Source organism: Geospiza fortis, unplaced genomic scaffold (assembly GCF_000277835.1).
Source record: "Geospiza fortis unplaced genomic scaffold, GeoFor_1.0 scaffold23, whole genome shotgun sequence".
Taxonomy (NCBI): Eukaryota; Metazoa; Chordata; class Aves; order Passeriformes; family Thraupidae; genus Geospiza; species Geospiza fortis.
This window is the reverse complement of record NW_005054303.1, coordinates 7,053,506-7,067,520: the sequence shown is the minus strand read 5'-3', so window position 1 is coordinate 7,067,520 and position 14,015 is coordinate 7,053,506. Positions and strand designations below refer to the sequence as shown.

Below are 14,015 nucleotides of genomic sequence, written 5' to 3'. Positions count from 1 at the left end.
TCTGTGTTTGTATTGGTTTTATTATTTATCTGATTTAACAAATTACACACAGATGTTTTCAGTTATTTCAGGAGGGAACGACAGGATGAAAGGGAAATTCAGTGACGCATGTTTATTTTAGTTCCTATTCTTCTTTTGAAAGAATCCAGTTATCCAATAGGTATGACAGGCTTTAGTGTTTGATCCTCCCATATACTGCTGTTCTGCATGTCTGTCTTGCCTTCCTAAGTAAGGCTTTTATAAATTTGGGGGGCAATTTAGAAGAATTCAGACCATAGCCATGGTTGAAAGAATGGCACAGTATGTCTTAAAACAGGCCCAGCTTTTCCTCTCAAATATTTATTCATGTGATAGTTTGTTTTTCTGGCAGATCAAGATACAATCTGGTTTTGGAGAACAACCAGATTAGATGTTTTTCCATCCTTCCTAAAACAAAACAACCCTTCCCTTTTTAAGAAATAACCTTGAGTTTCTCATTTATTTAAAATGTTCTTAGTTGCTAACTGGTTAATTTTTTTTAAGTTGCAGCATTTTAAACATCTGACACTATTCTATCAATGATATTCTCAATAAATCTCTCAACATGATACATGTTTGCTGTGCAGGAAGGAAGAATACTGCATGGGATCAGAATGTTTTTGTTAGTGACACAATGCATTATGGAGGGACAGTCCTGATTCTGAATGTCAAAGCACATCAAATAAAGTATCTCATTAGCTTTGTCTGCTCTGCTGCTGCTGGTAGGGAAGGGTAAAGTAAAAATGCTGTGGCTCACAAGCAAAGTTGAGAGCTCCACACTTTTCTGTTCTTGCAGTTAGTGTGCAAGGTGCTACACAAAATGTGGCTCATAGCTCTGAGAGAGGTGGGTTGTCTGGTTCTGCTGATATTTCATAGTGTGGGTCAGCTTGTTTGGGTTCGTTTTTGTTTTGTTTTTACCCTTGGGTCCCTCCTCTCTCCATTTGCTCTAGGAAGGGAAGGATCAGGCTGCAGAATTGTGCTTTGCTTCTGCAGTTGTAGAGTAAGGGCTAAAAGCCTTGTTGGTGCTGTGGCACTGCCTGTTCCCCACGCCCGATCCTGTATGGTGCTGACAGGAAGGATGATAAACATTTGCTGTCCCTTGACATGATGAGACAGTCAGAAACATAGTTTACAGTATATTCTCTGCTGCTTGAATTATGTCCAGCAAGAAGACAGACTTTGCCAAGAATGGAGTAGTGCCTGAACTATTGTATTTTTAGGTATAAATATATGGTGGTGTTGTTTTTAAGCTGGTTGTTCCACTTAAAATATTTTTGATTTAAAAAAATGTGTCATGGAAATGTCTTTTGACAATTGTTAGGATCATTTGCTCTTAGGACTTCTGCTCCTGTCATTGCCCCTTCAACAGGAAAATCACTTCTGTGTCTTTTGAGACAGTCAGAGCCTTACATGTAAATTTATTTAATCTAAATACTTACTGTTTGTCATTATTATAATAGCAACAAAGACTACTATTGCACAATGAGAGGACAGCAGAACTCCCGTACTGCAACCTTGCCTAATTAGGTGAAACTTGATCTAGCCTATCTTGTTCCTGTCACAACTGTGGCCTGTCTTGTTTCTTTAGAACATCTTATCACTGCTCGTCATTACTGCCTGAATTCATGTGCCAGTAGACCAAAAATACTCCATTTAAGTAGTTTTTCACTGTAGTTGTTGCACAGAAACTGTTATTAGGTTTTAGCTTTACACAACATTTTTATATTCACTGCTATTTACAACTGTCCACATGAAGAATATTTTAAGGATGGTTCTTCAGAATATTGTAAAAGCATCAAAAGGGAAATCTTGGCTACCGAAAAAGACTGGACTTAAATCTAAACAGTGGACCAAGGACAGAATTATAAAAAAGAAGGTGGGACAACATTGTTTTTTGTTTATTTGCTGTAATCTTAAGCAGTTTTGGATTTCTTTTTGTAAAATCAAACAGTGACTCTTTATAATGGATCAGAGTGTGTGTGTGTGTGAGAGGGAGATTTTTACTTGAACATCAAGAATTTTAGCCTTATATGAGTTTCTTCTGTGTATAAAATGCCTGAATTTTTAGTTTTACATTGCATAGCCTGATTTATTATTATTATTAGTTTTTGATTCAACCAAAGTGGACTTCTGAGTCTAAAACAATAGCTTTTAATTTTTAAATCTGCCACCTAAAAACTAAAGAAATGTTTTGGAAAGAGTTATTCCACTCTGATAGAAGGAAAATTCTGCTGGTTTGCCTGTTGAATCCCCAAGGATGTATTCACTTTTCATTTGCTATTTTTTACCAAGCCTGATAACATCTTTACATCTAAGATTGAATGGCTGGTATTCCCTGAAAGCAATGCACTAAACAATCAGTATTTTATTAATACTTCCTGCTTAGTGGAAGAAAGCTATGGTAGCACTTTCTGCATTCACACTATTGAAAATAAAGAAGAAAGAATAATGCTGGTTCCTTTTACAACACTACATTTGGTTGTGTGTCTATAGATTTTGTAGAAGTTGTTCCTTGTTTGTAAAATGATAAAATTATGATCAGTGCTGCAAATCACCTTTATTATTTGACAGAAAGCATGATCTTTAGTAAAAATACCATGTTGATTGGTTTTGTTTTGGTTTGTGGTTTAGATGTTTTGGTTTGATGGGGTGTCTTTTCGTATTTTGCTGAACAGTTTGTAAAAGAAAAGATACAAATGCCTGTCTTTGTATCCAATCTTTTTCCATGGGATGATTTTTCAATGCAGTAGGTAGGTCAGGCTTTTCTGGAATTCAGTGGATTTTGGATGACTTTGCTGTAGTTGTTGACAAGGTCGAACACAAGACTGTAGAAACATCAGCACCTCCCTGTCCTTAACCTTGCCCAAAATATTTTTAATAATTTGAGAACATTTGGTTCTATGGTACAAATTCACTGGGACACTTCTGTTAAATGCGGATTTTGAAGATTGTTTTCTTTCAGGAAAATTGACTCAAACCCTCACGCTGAGCTCTGCTCCTCACCTTTGCCTGGTGTTGTCAGACTGAGCTTTCTTTCTAAGTAAATTGCAGTGTTGCCAATTCCAATATACAAAAAAACTTGGATGGGACTTTGCTCCATATCCCCACCTAATAAAAGTAAAATACTATTTTTTTTGTCTCTCTTATCTATCATCTGGTTCTCGAGTCTTGGTGGAGGTTGTCCTTTTGTGTGGAGTTTGGGGTGTTTTTTGTGTGTGTGGTTTTTTCTGGTTTGGATTTGCAAGTGGGGGGGTTTTTTGTTTGCGTTTGTGTGTGGTTCTTTGGTTTGGGTGGGTTTATTTTTTTTTAAACCTTTCATTTTAGTGAACACAACTTTTTTTTTTTCACCTGACTTTCCAGCTGAGATTATTATGTAATAAAAGGATCTCCGAAGCTGAGTCATCTTGAATTAATTTAGTTTTGGTTTTAATTTATTGCCAGTTCACCCGTGTGTACTGCGAATTTTACAGCACTACAGTTATGTTGTTCTTCAGGCACATCTTCCTTAATGATTTGGAGAATAAAATATTTAAGAGTATTTTTAACATGTTATTCATATCTCATCAGCTGATGAAATGGAATGGGCAGCTTATATTTTAGGACTGTTTTAGCAAACTTGTGATGCATTTGAGGTGGGGCATACTGGTTACCCTGTCAGATGTGAAAGATCTCTGAACATCAGAACTAAGTGATATGTGGGATGCTGTGCAATGAGATGCAGTTGTAGTGCCACAGTGGTTCCTCCCTCCTTTTCTGAGGTGCTGTGAGGCCACACCTGACCTTGTACTGGGGATCCCACATAGCTCTGAACCTTTGGTTTGGAGGACCCTGACCTGAAGATGTGAAGAATAGTGAACTATGAGCATCATGTTCATATTTTATTAAATAGAGATGGTGGAGTTTATGGACAGTTGGAAAGATCACTGCACCACTGCAGCCTTGTTTTGATCTGGAGTCATGCTGTCCTCCAGCCTTCTGACCTTTCCTGTGTATTAGTAATATTTTGTGCATTTGCAAATGCAGCAACTGCTGCAGTTTCCGAGAGTTTAGTAGGAATCCATTATTTAAGGAATTCTCATAGTTATAGGCCTTATTTAAGGAATTCTCATATTTACAGGCCTTATCAACTTCTGAAATTCTTTGTTATAGCTGGACTATTTTCTAGTTTCTTAAATAGATTAGATTTTTTTTTTTACTTTTTAATTCATCAGCATAAAATTTCGACAGCTGATTTTATTGGTTTGTTTCAAGGTACTTTACATAAATCTCATTGAAATTAGGCAGGTAGTATTAGATGAGATTTTTCATTTGAAGATTCACAGATAAAAAATATTCCAGAAGATAGGGTATCCTTAATGAAGACAGCAATTATAAAAAAGACCTCTGGAACTTCTTCAGGGCTGCTTGATTTGAAGATCAGTCTTCTGCTCTTGGTTGATAAGACCCTTTTGCAATAATCCTGTAAGGAATCATATAATGCTGATTTGCAAGGTGAGAACTTAAGAATTTAATTGTCATGAACATTGTAAGCATCAGCTGATCAGAGCAGAAAATCTTTCAGGAAGAGTCTCCAGCTTCCACCTTTTAATAATAATTGTGTATCTTGTGAAAAGATAGCATGTGGCCCACTGTCTTTTAAACCGTGAAAGAAAGCAAAATCTCAGAGCTTTGTTTTGGGGAGGATAAAAATCCATTTTTAATCTGTGTTGCCTGATGGAGAAATGTTATCAGGCAGAACTTGTTAGTTTGCCTAGAATTATCCCCGTGTTCCAAAGTCTCTTACGTGGTAACCGGTGTCTTGACAGTCCTTTGGTAGAATTATTTGCGTCGAGGAGCAACAACAAGATGTCTTGCTGTTCCTCCAGATGTAGCAATTTAGGAATCAAGCCAAAAGATAATATGATGCAGGGATGTTGAACTCATTCTGTAGCAAGTGCCAAATTATATTTTCCACTAGAAAACATCACAAGAGGCATGTTTTATAGATTTCTCTAACTTCAGGCTTTGTTGCTTTAGCTGATGATGATAAATATTGCACTTGGACAGATATTCTTCTAAAATAGCAGTTTTATATGTAATGCAATCTCTTTATTTTTTTACTTTGTCCCTTTTAAGCTATATTCATTTTCCCCTGCTGTAGCCACACGTTTACTGCGCACCTTTTAAATTTTATGTAAATCTCAGCTTCCGCTTGATTTTGGCAGAGCTGTCTGAATCTAAAGCAAGGCATTTCAATGTTTTAACAAATAACAAACAGCTTCCCTAAAGATAATGTCTAGAGATCTGGCAGTGGGTTCACTCCCATGGATTGACTCTGACTTCTTACATAGCAAAATGTAGTCTAAAATCTGATACAGGATTATAATGCCTAAGTGATGTCACTCTTCTGTCCCAGGCAGATGCCAGAAACTTACTGTTTGTTAGATCAGTTGTTTTTTTTAGTCCTGTTGATATCTTGCTTCTCACAGCCTGTAGTCTGTGGGTTGTTTTCGTTGTTTACACTAGTGAACTCTTAGTTGCTATTGTTTTCAGTAGGTATTGTTTTCCTAGAGCTCTGGAAGTCTTTCATTTTACTGCTGTGAACCTTTCATTTAACAGTTTGTGGATCTGTCTTGCAGATCATAGTTGCTGTCTCCTTCCTTTAGCAAAAATGCTGGTTTGTTTCCCTGCCCTGCAGGAGTAAGGGGCTTCAGATTGCAGATCTACAGTGATGCTGTAGCTCTTTTTCTGTCGAAGAAAAGAAAGTGTCTTAAGTATCCCCTCAGCAAATAAGTACCAGGCAGGTCTAAGTAGGAATAACCTGAGTCTTGTTGAACACCTGTTGTTGCATATGGCAGCTCATGAAGGTAGCAAAGGCAACAATCCTGGAAATCCTGAGAGGAAATCTCTGTGGTTCTGTCAGTTCTTTAAGCCTTCACAACATGTAGGCCCTAAACAAGATTTCCCTACATTTTATAAGATTTTCTTTTAAATCTATATTTCTACATTTCTAAAATAGGAGTTAAACTCCTCTATAAGAGGAGTTAAATACTTAACTAAAATTATTCTTGTGCTTCAGCAAGAGAAATAATTTTATGCACAGCTATTGTCTGACAAGTTCCTGGTTGTGCTTTCTGTGGGCAGGTTGTCTAGTGCAGAGCATGGTGAAGGTGGATCTCAACATGGATTTTTTTTTTCCCAGTGATAGCAAAATAGCAAGTTAATGTAACTAGCATATGAGCTGATGCAAAAAAAAAGATTTTGTGAGATAAGTATATTGAAGTATACATTTAGGCAACATGAACTTTTCAGATTTGATCAAAATCAAAAGTGTTGACCATAAATAATATGACCTTGTTCATATTTTTGAGTAACTGCATGAATGCTTGAGTTTACCAATAGTAAAATTTATGGTTTTAATGTTTGTTAGTAGCCCACAGCTTAATACTTTACATTTTTTGTGTCTGAGATTCACTCCCAGTTTTGTGGGTTCTTTTGCAGGCCATATGGAGGCAGTTGGCTTTAGATTTGAAAGTGTAGTAAGAAACTATTGGTTTCACAAGTCTACATTTTGGCAGAAAATTTTGCTCATTTTTTTATTCTGTGCAAGCTGAAGTCTGTTGGTTGCACTGCCTTTGTGAATTTTACTAATACAGTCAAAAGCATCACTGGGCTTTAAATTTTGTCCTGAACTGTAAGTTTACACAGCTTGAATGTGAGTAGGATGTGAGGAAAGCTGTTTAGAAATATGGAAATTGATTGCAGTAATTTCTCATCCCATATATGGGAAACAGATACAAGATGATGTTAGAGTAAAGAAAACTTCTGGTGAAAAGCACAGTAATTGATAATAAATTTGCTGTATGTCCTGATACTTTTATTTGAATTAAGGCTTGCAAGCATACTGCAAAAATTTCTTCAGCAGACTTATTTTTAAAAATAACAGCTTCATTCTGAAGATAAATAATTATTGGAAAAAGCATGCTGGTGAATAACTTACTGGTTAGATGGATTTGAAATGTTTCTTATTAATACAGAGAAGTTAAATTGTTTAATCTTACTACTGTTTTTCTGGGGTTTCCACATAATAACAGCAGAGATTTATTTGGAATTTGTTTCCTCTGAAATCCCAATAGTATAAAGAAATACTTGTGACTTCAGTCGAGAAAGGATCTTTAGATGGCTTTAATTCAAACAGCTCTGTGGTTATAATTTCATACTCTGTGGGTTTTCTTAATGTAATTGCCTAAAGTTTTACCTAATTAAGTCTGTAATCATAAAAAGGGCTGTGTTCCTACTGCAACAAAAATGAAAACTCTGCTTTAATGCTTGAAATGTACAACTGCAACTTCTACAACTGTAGCTGATGGAAGTTTTATATAATAGCATGAATCCCAGGCAAGCAAACTGCATGAGAAAATTGATAACTTGTAACTTTTTTTCTGACCATTCTGCATGCAAAGTTGTGCATATTAATATATCTCATCACCAAAGGGATGATTTTTGTAAGTATTCACTTTTTGCTTGCCTCTCATTCTACAATTTTTCTAGTAGCTGAAATTCCTAGTCTTACTCAAATTTCTTATTTGATTGATGGGACTAGGACATTTCAGTAAGATATGGGCTTGGAATTTCCACTTAAAACTCTATTATAGCAGCAAACTCCTGAGACTCCTGAGTTAGCAAAATCAAGGACAAAAGTTGTTAAAATTCTTGGGACATGCTGAGGTCTCTGCTATTCTAGAGAAATTAACTTGGAACAAGTCTTGTCTTCACTGATTGTTCTCATCTCGTAGTTGTAGGCGCCGCTGAAAGCTCTGAAATGGCAAAGCACTACAAGATCATGAATGAATGTTTTGGAACTCTTTGTTAGGGGAAAATGCATGGTGAGAAGATAATGCCTTCCAGTTCCTGTGAAACAGAAGGATTGAAGTTGACATTTCTATCAGAAAGTGTTTTGTACTTTAAGTTCATTGTGTGTCAGCCTTGTATTTCAAATGTCTGTTCAGTGATCTGCTAGAAAAGAAGGGTTTTTTATTTGTTTTTTTCTTGTTCATGTACACAGTGAAAGTTCTAAGTTGGTTTAAAGTTGAAAAAAAAAAGCAAAGTGAGATTCTAACATGACTAAACAGTAATATGTGACTTTAGCCATATTAAATATCTGGTATATTTTTAAATTGCAGTCATATGTTGGATAATTCTTAAATTGACAAAAATTTTTCAAAAACTTCTGTATTATCTGCTCTACCTTTAATATCATGTGGGCATTCTAAATTTGAGTCATAAGAGTAATAGCACAAAGAGAAAAATTCATGGTTTTCATTTTCTTGCTATGTAGGAGTGTTTTTTCTTAAGCTTTGGTTTTTGCTGGAGTGATCTTGCTTCTAAACTTTCTATATGTGTCTTTTTTGAATTATGGACATAAAATTACATGCAGGAAAAGCCCATCTTTGGAAACATGGGCTTAAGTTAAAAAACGGTTATATGGAAAATAAAAAGCCAGCTGAATAGTTTGCCATTGTCAGCCACAGAACTCACTTCCTTTTTTTGTAGTAGAATACATCAATATTATTCTAAGAAAATAATATTAAACTTGTTTTCAATTCTAATGTTTCAGCATATTCTGAAATAATACTTGTCTGATTCATTTCTGATAGCTTAAATACCTCAGTTTGGTGTGAGTAGGATATCAGGAAATGCCTACTTATCTGGACTTTGTTATTTTTACAGTAAATATCATCAGCTGCCTGACATAGTGAATTGGCTTGGGCATAAGGCAATGGAGGTGTGGGTGTACAATTTTTCTTCTCAAGCTGCAGTGTTTTGGGTCTTGGTAGCATGAGGTAATAGTTGAGATGTAGTTCTTGTCTCCACAAAAATTGTTAAAGAGGATTTACTTAACTGTATATTTTTTAATTCACTAGCTGAAGATGAAAAAAAGGTTGGGTTTTTCAGTAAGGTTTTAGAAAAATGGTGAAGCAAAGACTTTGTTGGCTTTCTAGATCATACCTTAACTAAGAATCAACATGCTACATCAGCTGTCTTTGGGGTGGCAGTCTAGTTTTATTGCAGTCATAAGTAATTGCACACTGTACTAGGGTAGTGTAACTTAAATAGCAAAACACAAGTAGAGAGGTCAAGGTGGATTCTAGGACAGCCAGACCAAGCTCATTAAGAAGAAAGGCCATCAGACCCATTTGAAAGATTATTTTTTTCTGTATATTCATGTGTAAGGTATTTAGTTGTGACTTGTGGGATCTCTGCTCTGGTAGACAAGTTAATGTATCTCTTTGGCACAGCTCTTGGAATCTTGGTTAGGGATGAAGAAAGCAATGAACTGAAAAGTTACAGAAGTCTAAGGAGACAAAACAATATTTATCACCTGTTTGGCAGCACTGTTCAGCATATTAGTGACTTAGACTTGTGTCTGATGTGTTCTTTTAGGCAGAACAGCAAAGGAGGGTCTCCAAGGAAAATAAAATGAGGTTGCTTTGCACGTGCATATAAGGCATGGTGAACAACACTGAAGAAACCATTAAAACACCTATTAGTGTTAGGCACATGGAGAGTAGAAACAGGGGTAAAGGGCCAGTTTGACGTAAATTTCTTGATAGAGAGTGAAAAGTGATAAGAAGATTGAAAGTGAAAACAAATAAATTGTGCTTATCAGGACTGACACAGAAATGCAGCTGGGTAAAGGCTATAGGCATGAAGTGTGACTGTTGTGACAGTTGGCACGAGTGAAAAAGGCACACCAGCGAAAAGCTGGAAAACATTTTTTGCAAGTTTGAGAACTGAGAGCATTAGCTGGACCACTTTATGGAAAAAACACCTTTTTGTTTTACATATGGTACAGGAAAAGTAGAGATAGATCTGAGACAGAAGACTGAGAAAATGGTTTGTATCAAAGATGTCTATCCTGCAGCTCAGGGTGATTGGGTACCTGTGTGTTATGATGAATGAAATCTCGGGAATCATTGGAGAAACGTGCCTAAGAACTGTGTTACAGCCTTGTAGAACTTGAATTGAGAGCTAAGCATTCATAAAAGTCAATTGAAGATTGCCAACATTTCAGTTTCCTTAGCAGGAGATCAGGTCTAGGTAGATAAAACTGTCATCTGTGTGAGTGATGCCTATTGAAATTTTTGTAGGTAACATTATTCAACTGTAGAAAGAGGTGAGATAATAAGCAAGGAAAATGTTCTTGTAGGTTTATCCCTGTTTCTGTCTCCTTGAGAAACTGCAGGGATGATGAAATGTGTCCTTTAAATAATACCTGAAGTATGGTTTGAAGGGGGAATGGATGAAGGGGAGAGACCATGCTAAGAGGAATGTGTGCAAGTGTTAGACAGGGATCAGTTTGACAGAGAAGATTCAGTTGTGGTACTGATTCCAAGTCCTAGGAGGAGGTCATCTGTCAGCTGGGAAGTGAGAAGACAGTAGTTTGGAAGCCAGCTTGGGAGGCTTGCTGTAGCTTATTTGGTGTGAAAAAGACCTGAAGTGTGATGGGATACACTAGAATTTGCATGAAGGTTAAAAAACCAAAAAAACTGAGTGAAAATAAATGAGAATTTGTGAAAGTTGGATTCAAACCATTGGTTTGGTAGCAGGAGCCATAGAGGCAAGTTACAGGTAATAGCCATGTGTGTGGTGAGAAGGAAGAAGGGTAAAGTTTGGAGCGTGATGTTTATTGTGGAAAAGACATGATTTAGAATCTCTGAGATGATTTGCTTGTGTTAAGTTGATCCTGTTGTGTGACATTTTGTTCACATATTAAAAACCGTGAATTGAGAGATGATCAAAGAAATGGTTATGGTCACAATTTTACAAGATAGGTTTTATTCAGCTGCTCCTATTTAGAAATCAATTTAAAATGAGAAATCAAAGATTTTATCAGTTCTTTTGTGTCCTAATCTTTGGTTAAGAATGCTTTTTTTAGTGTAACTGGTTTACTTCAGTAGGTTATACTTGGGTATTTCACATGTATTTCACTTGCATTCCTCAGCAGCAAATTTCCAGACTCCATCAATGCTTGTTTGTATTTATTTTATCACCCTGTAGTACCTCTGATTCTTCCCCATTCCCACCACAAACAGGGACATGTATGACATTGACTTGAAATTGTAATTAATATTGCAATATATATATAATTAACATTGTAATAATGTTCAATATTTAAAGTCTTGCCGTGTATGTTTCAGAATATTTGTTTTGCAGCACAGTGTTTCAGTTCCTTTAGTATTACTCAACCTGTTGAAAACAAATCCTTACTTAATCAAGTTTCTTTGAGGAGTGTTACACCAGTTGTTGGCTACATCACCTTGCTTCCTCATTAGTGAGATACCTTTCCCTGGGCTGAAACTGTGCCACCCAGCTTTGCAGAGGACAATACCGATGCCCTCTGAGCTGAGGGAGTCAAGTGGTGTGATTGAGGTACAGCCAACTTTGTCCTGGTATTGCCAAGGGGACTGTGCGTTCATGTAGTGCTTGAGATTGGAATTTTTGGAGGAGTGACTGAGATAAATAGGATAACTCACATCGACAAGGCTTTCCTTTCTCTTTCAGTTTGTCTGCAGAAGCAGATATATCATCTTGAAGACATAAAACAAGTTTTCTGGGCTAGTGTTACTTTTACAGCAATAAGGAAATCAAAACCTGGAAACCATGTAAAGTCACATGATGTTAAGACATTCTGTATATCCTTTCATACCAAGAAAACAGGTCTTTCACATGATTCTGAGGCAGTAAAGCCAGGGTCACCTGGTATTCTCAAAAAATTTCAGAAGTTTGGGTTTTGTTCTGAAACTCCTATCGAGTGCTATGAGGAAACTGGAATACTGGCACTAATAACTTTGTTAAACTGGTGTTATTTAATTTAAGTTACTTAATTTACTTACATATTACATGTTCTTTAAATTTAACTGTAGAGGGAAAAGGAGGAAAAAATGTGTTTTCTATTTCCCCTGTGGCTAAAAGAACTATGGGGTTTAAATGGTGGGAAGGAAAACTTAAACTAGGCTTTAAGAAACTTCCTCTTGCGACAGGAATCCTGGATTTCTGGGCTGGATGGCTTAGGGAAGTGGTGGAATTTCCATCATGAAAGGCTTTTCAGAACAGGTTAGACAAGCATCTCTGCAGAATAATGCAGGTATAGTTTATCCTGCCTGAGGCCAAGAGACTGCATTAGGTGACCTCTTAAGGTTGCTTCTAAGCCTCTTGGTTTATGTTCATGTATGTGACTCTTTCTTCTTAAATACGAGGTCAAATTCCACTAATAGATTCAACATCAGTCACTTGTTATATGACCACAGTCACTGAATATTGAGACTGTCTGAATCTTCTGTTGGGGGAACAATAAAGTTTTGAGCTTTTTACAGTAGCTGGTTACAGGCACATTCATTATTATCTGTTGGCTGCATCCTGTAGCTTCCTCTAGCTTGTATTACAGCTTTTACCATGGCTTCCTTTATGCTGCTGTTGGAAAAACTCAGGGGTGAATTCTGGTATTTTTTCAGTTCTGGTTGACTGCTTCTTGTGTTGAAGTGTAGGTACTTGAAAACTTCAGGACACAGCATGCAAACTTGGCAGGCTGAGGGAGAGTAGAAACCTGGACTGAAATAGCCTGGAGGACTGACGAGACTGAGAGCTTGAAGCCTGGGCTTTCTTGGAATTTGTCCTGTGTCTATTTCTAAAGTAGACAGACTGCTCTTACTCAGTATCTAGCTGTTATTAATGTCAGTCTCCAGTCTGGCTGATGCATGTGTCCCACAGGTAAAAGTATCATGAATGTTTTTAAGAGTTGCGTATGCAAATTAGAACACAACTTTTATTTACCTGGAGAGTGCTCATTTAATGAGGAGCTGTTATTAGTTTCAATGTGTGACGCCACATTTTATTTATGGGAAAGATCTGCAGAACTTTCATTGCAGGTGAAGTTACTAACTTTATCATGTTCTTTAGGGACACTTACTGTTAGGGTATTTTTTGCCTTCCAAAACATGATGTTCTTCTCTCTTTTCTATCCACCTTTTACAGAACAGTGTTGTCACTACAGATGGGAATTAAGGTACAGAGAGAATGTATAAAATGATTCATTTAATTTTAAGCAGGAGCTTAGGGTAAGGTGTCTTTCAGAATATTTAATGCATTTTAGGAATACTTGTCTTTGATTACATCCTGAAGCTTCTGGTTACTTTGCCAAAGTGTGAATTTATTTTCAACATTTAAATGCTATGATTTCAAGCAGCTAACGCAGCTGAAACTTGTTCCTTTCTTCCCAACCTTATTTTCAGACAGAATTAAACCATTTCAACTCAAGCTTTTATTAAAAAAATTGTCAATTCAATGTACTGTCAAAAAAATTAACACAAAGGACTAAATCTTTGTCAAAGTTACAGGAAACTGAAAACAACTTTGGAATGTAGTAACCAATACTAGGCATACATTTTCACTTACAGAGGGGGTAAAAAAATTTACCCATAATCTTTTTTATGTCTCTCCTTTTTTTTAATAGTCTGCTGCTTTTCTTTTTATTTCTTTCAGATGATATTAACTGTGTTTCTGAGCAACAATGAACAGATTCTGACAGAAGTTCCAATTACACCAGAAACAACCTGTCGTGATGTAGTGGAGTTCTGCAAAGAGCCTGGAGAAGGGAGCTGCCATCTGGCTGAAGTATGGCGTGGAAATGGTAAGTGAAATGTTCACTGGAAATGGAGTTTAATATGTGCATCAATTATAAAAAAAGAGTGACTTCTCAATACTAATGATTTCAATTACATATTGTACTCTTTTTTTTTTTTTCTTCTAGTCTAGTAGACTTTGATGCAAATGATGGTAATTCAAATAACTGTAGAGATTAATGCAATTCTTGAGTCTTCTCTGTTTTCTTCCTCAGCATGAGGCATTTGATAAAATGCATGTGTAAGCCCTGTTAGTGTTCTGTATTTGTTTTTCTAATAGGATGGAGGGTATTTAAATGACAGTAGGGAATCTCATGATGATGTTTTTTCAGTCAG

At 36.4% G+C, this 14,015-nt stretch overlaps 1 protein-coding gene across 3 annotated transcripts in view; it reads left to right on the top strand.

Moving 5' to 3' along the window:
- The first annotated feature begins 1,564 nt into the window (after positions 1-1,564).
- The window catches only part of PPP1R13B (protein phosphatase 1 regulatory subunit 13B), a 56,130-nt gene continuing 43,679 nt past the window's right edge, over positions 1,565-14,015 (top strand). For 2 of the 3 annotated variants that reach the window (XM_031066251.1, XM_031066250.1), the window contains exon 1: positions 13,540-13,687. In XM_031066251.1, coding sequence (XP_030922111.1) covers positions 13,540-13,687 — 148 coding nt within the window. Of the gene's footprint in view, positions 1,895-13,539; positions 13,688-14,015 lie in introns of those variants that run through there. The other variant, XM_014311854.2, reaches the window with a different exon arrangement.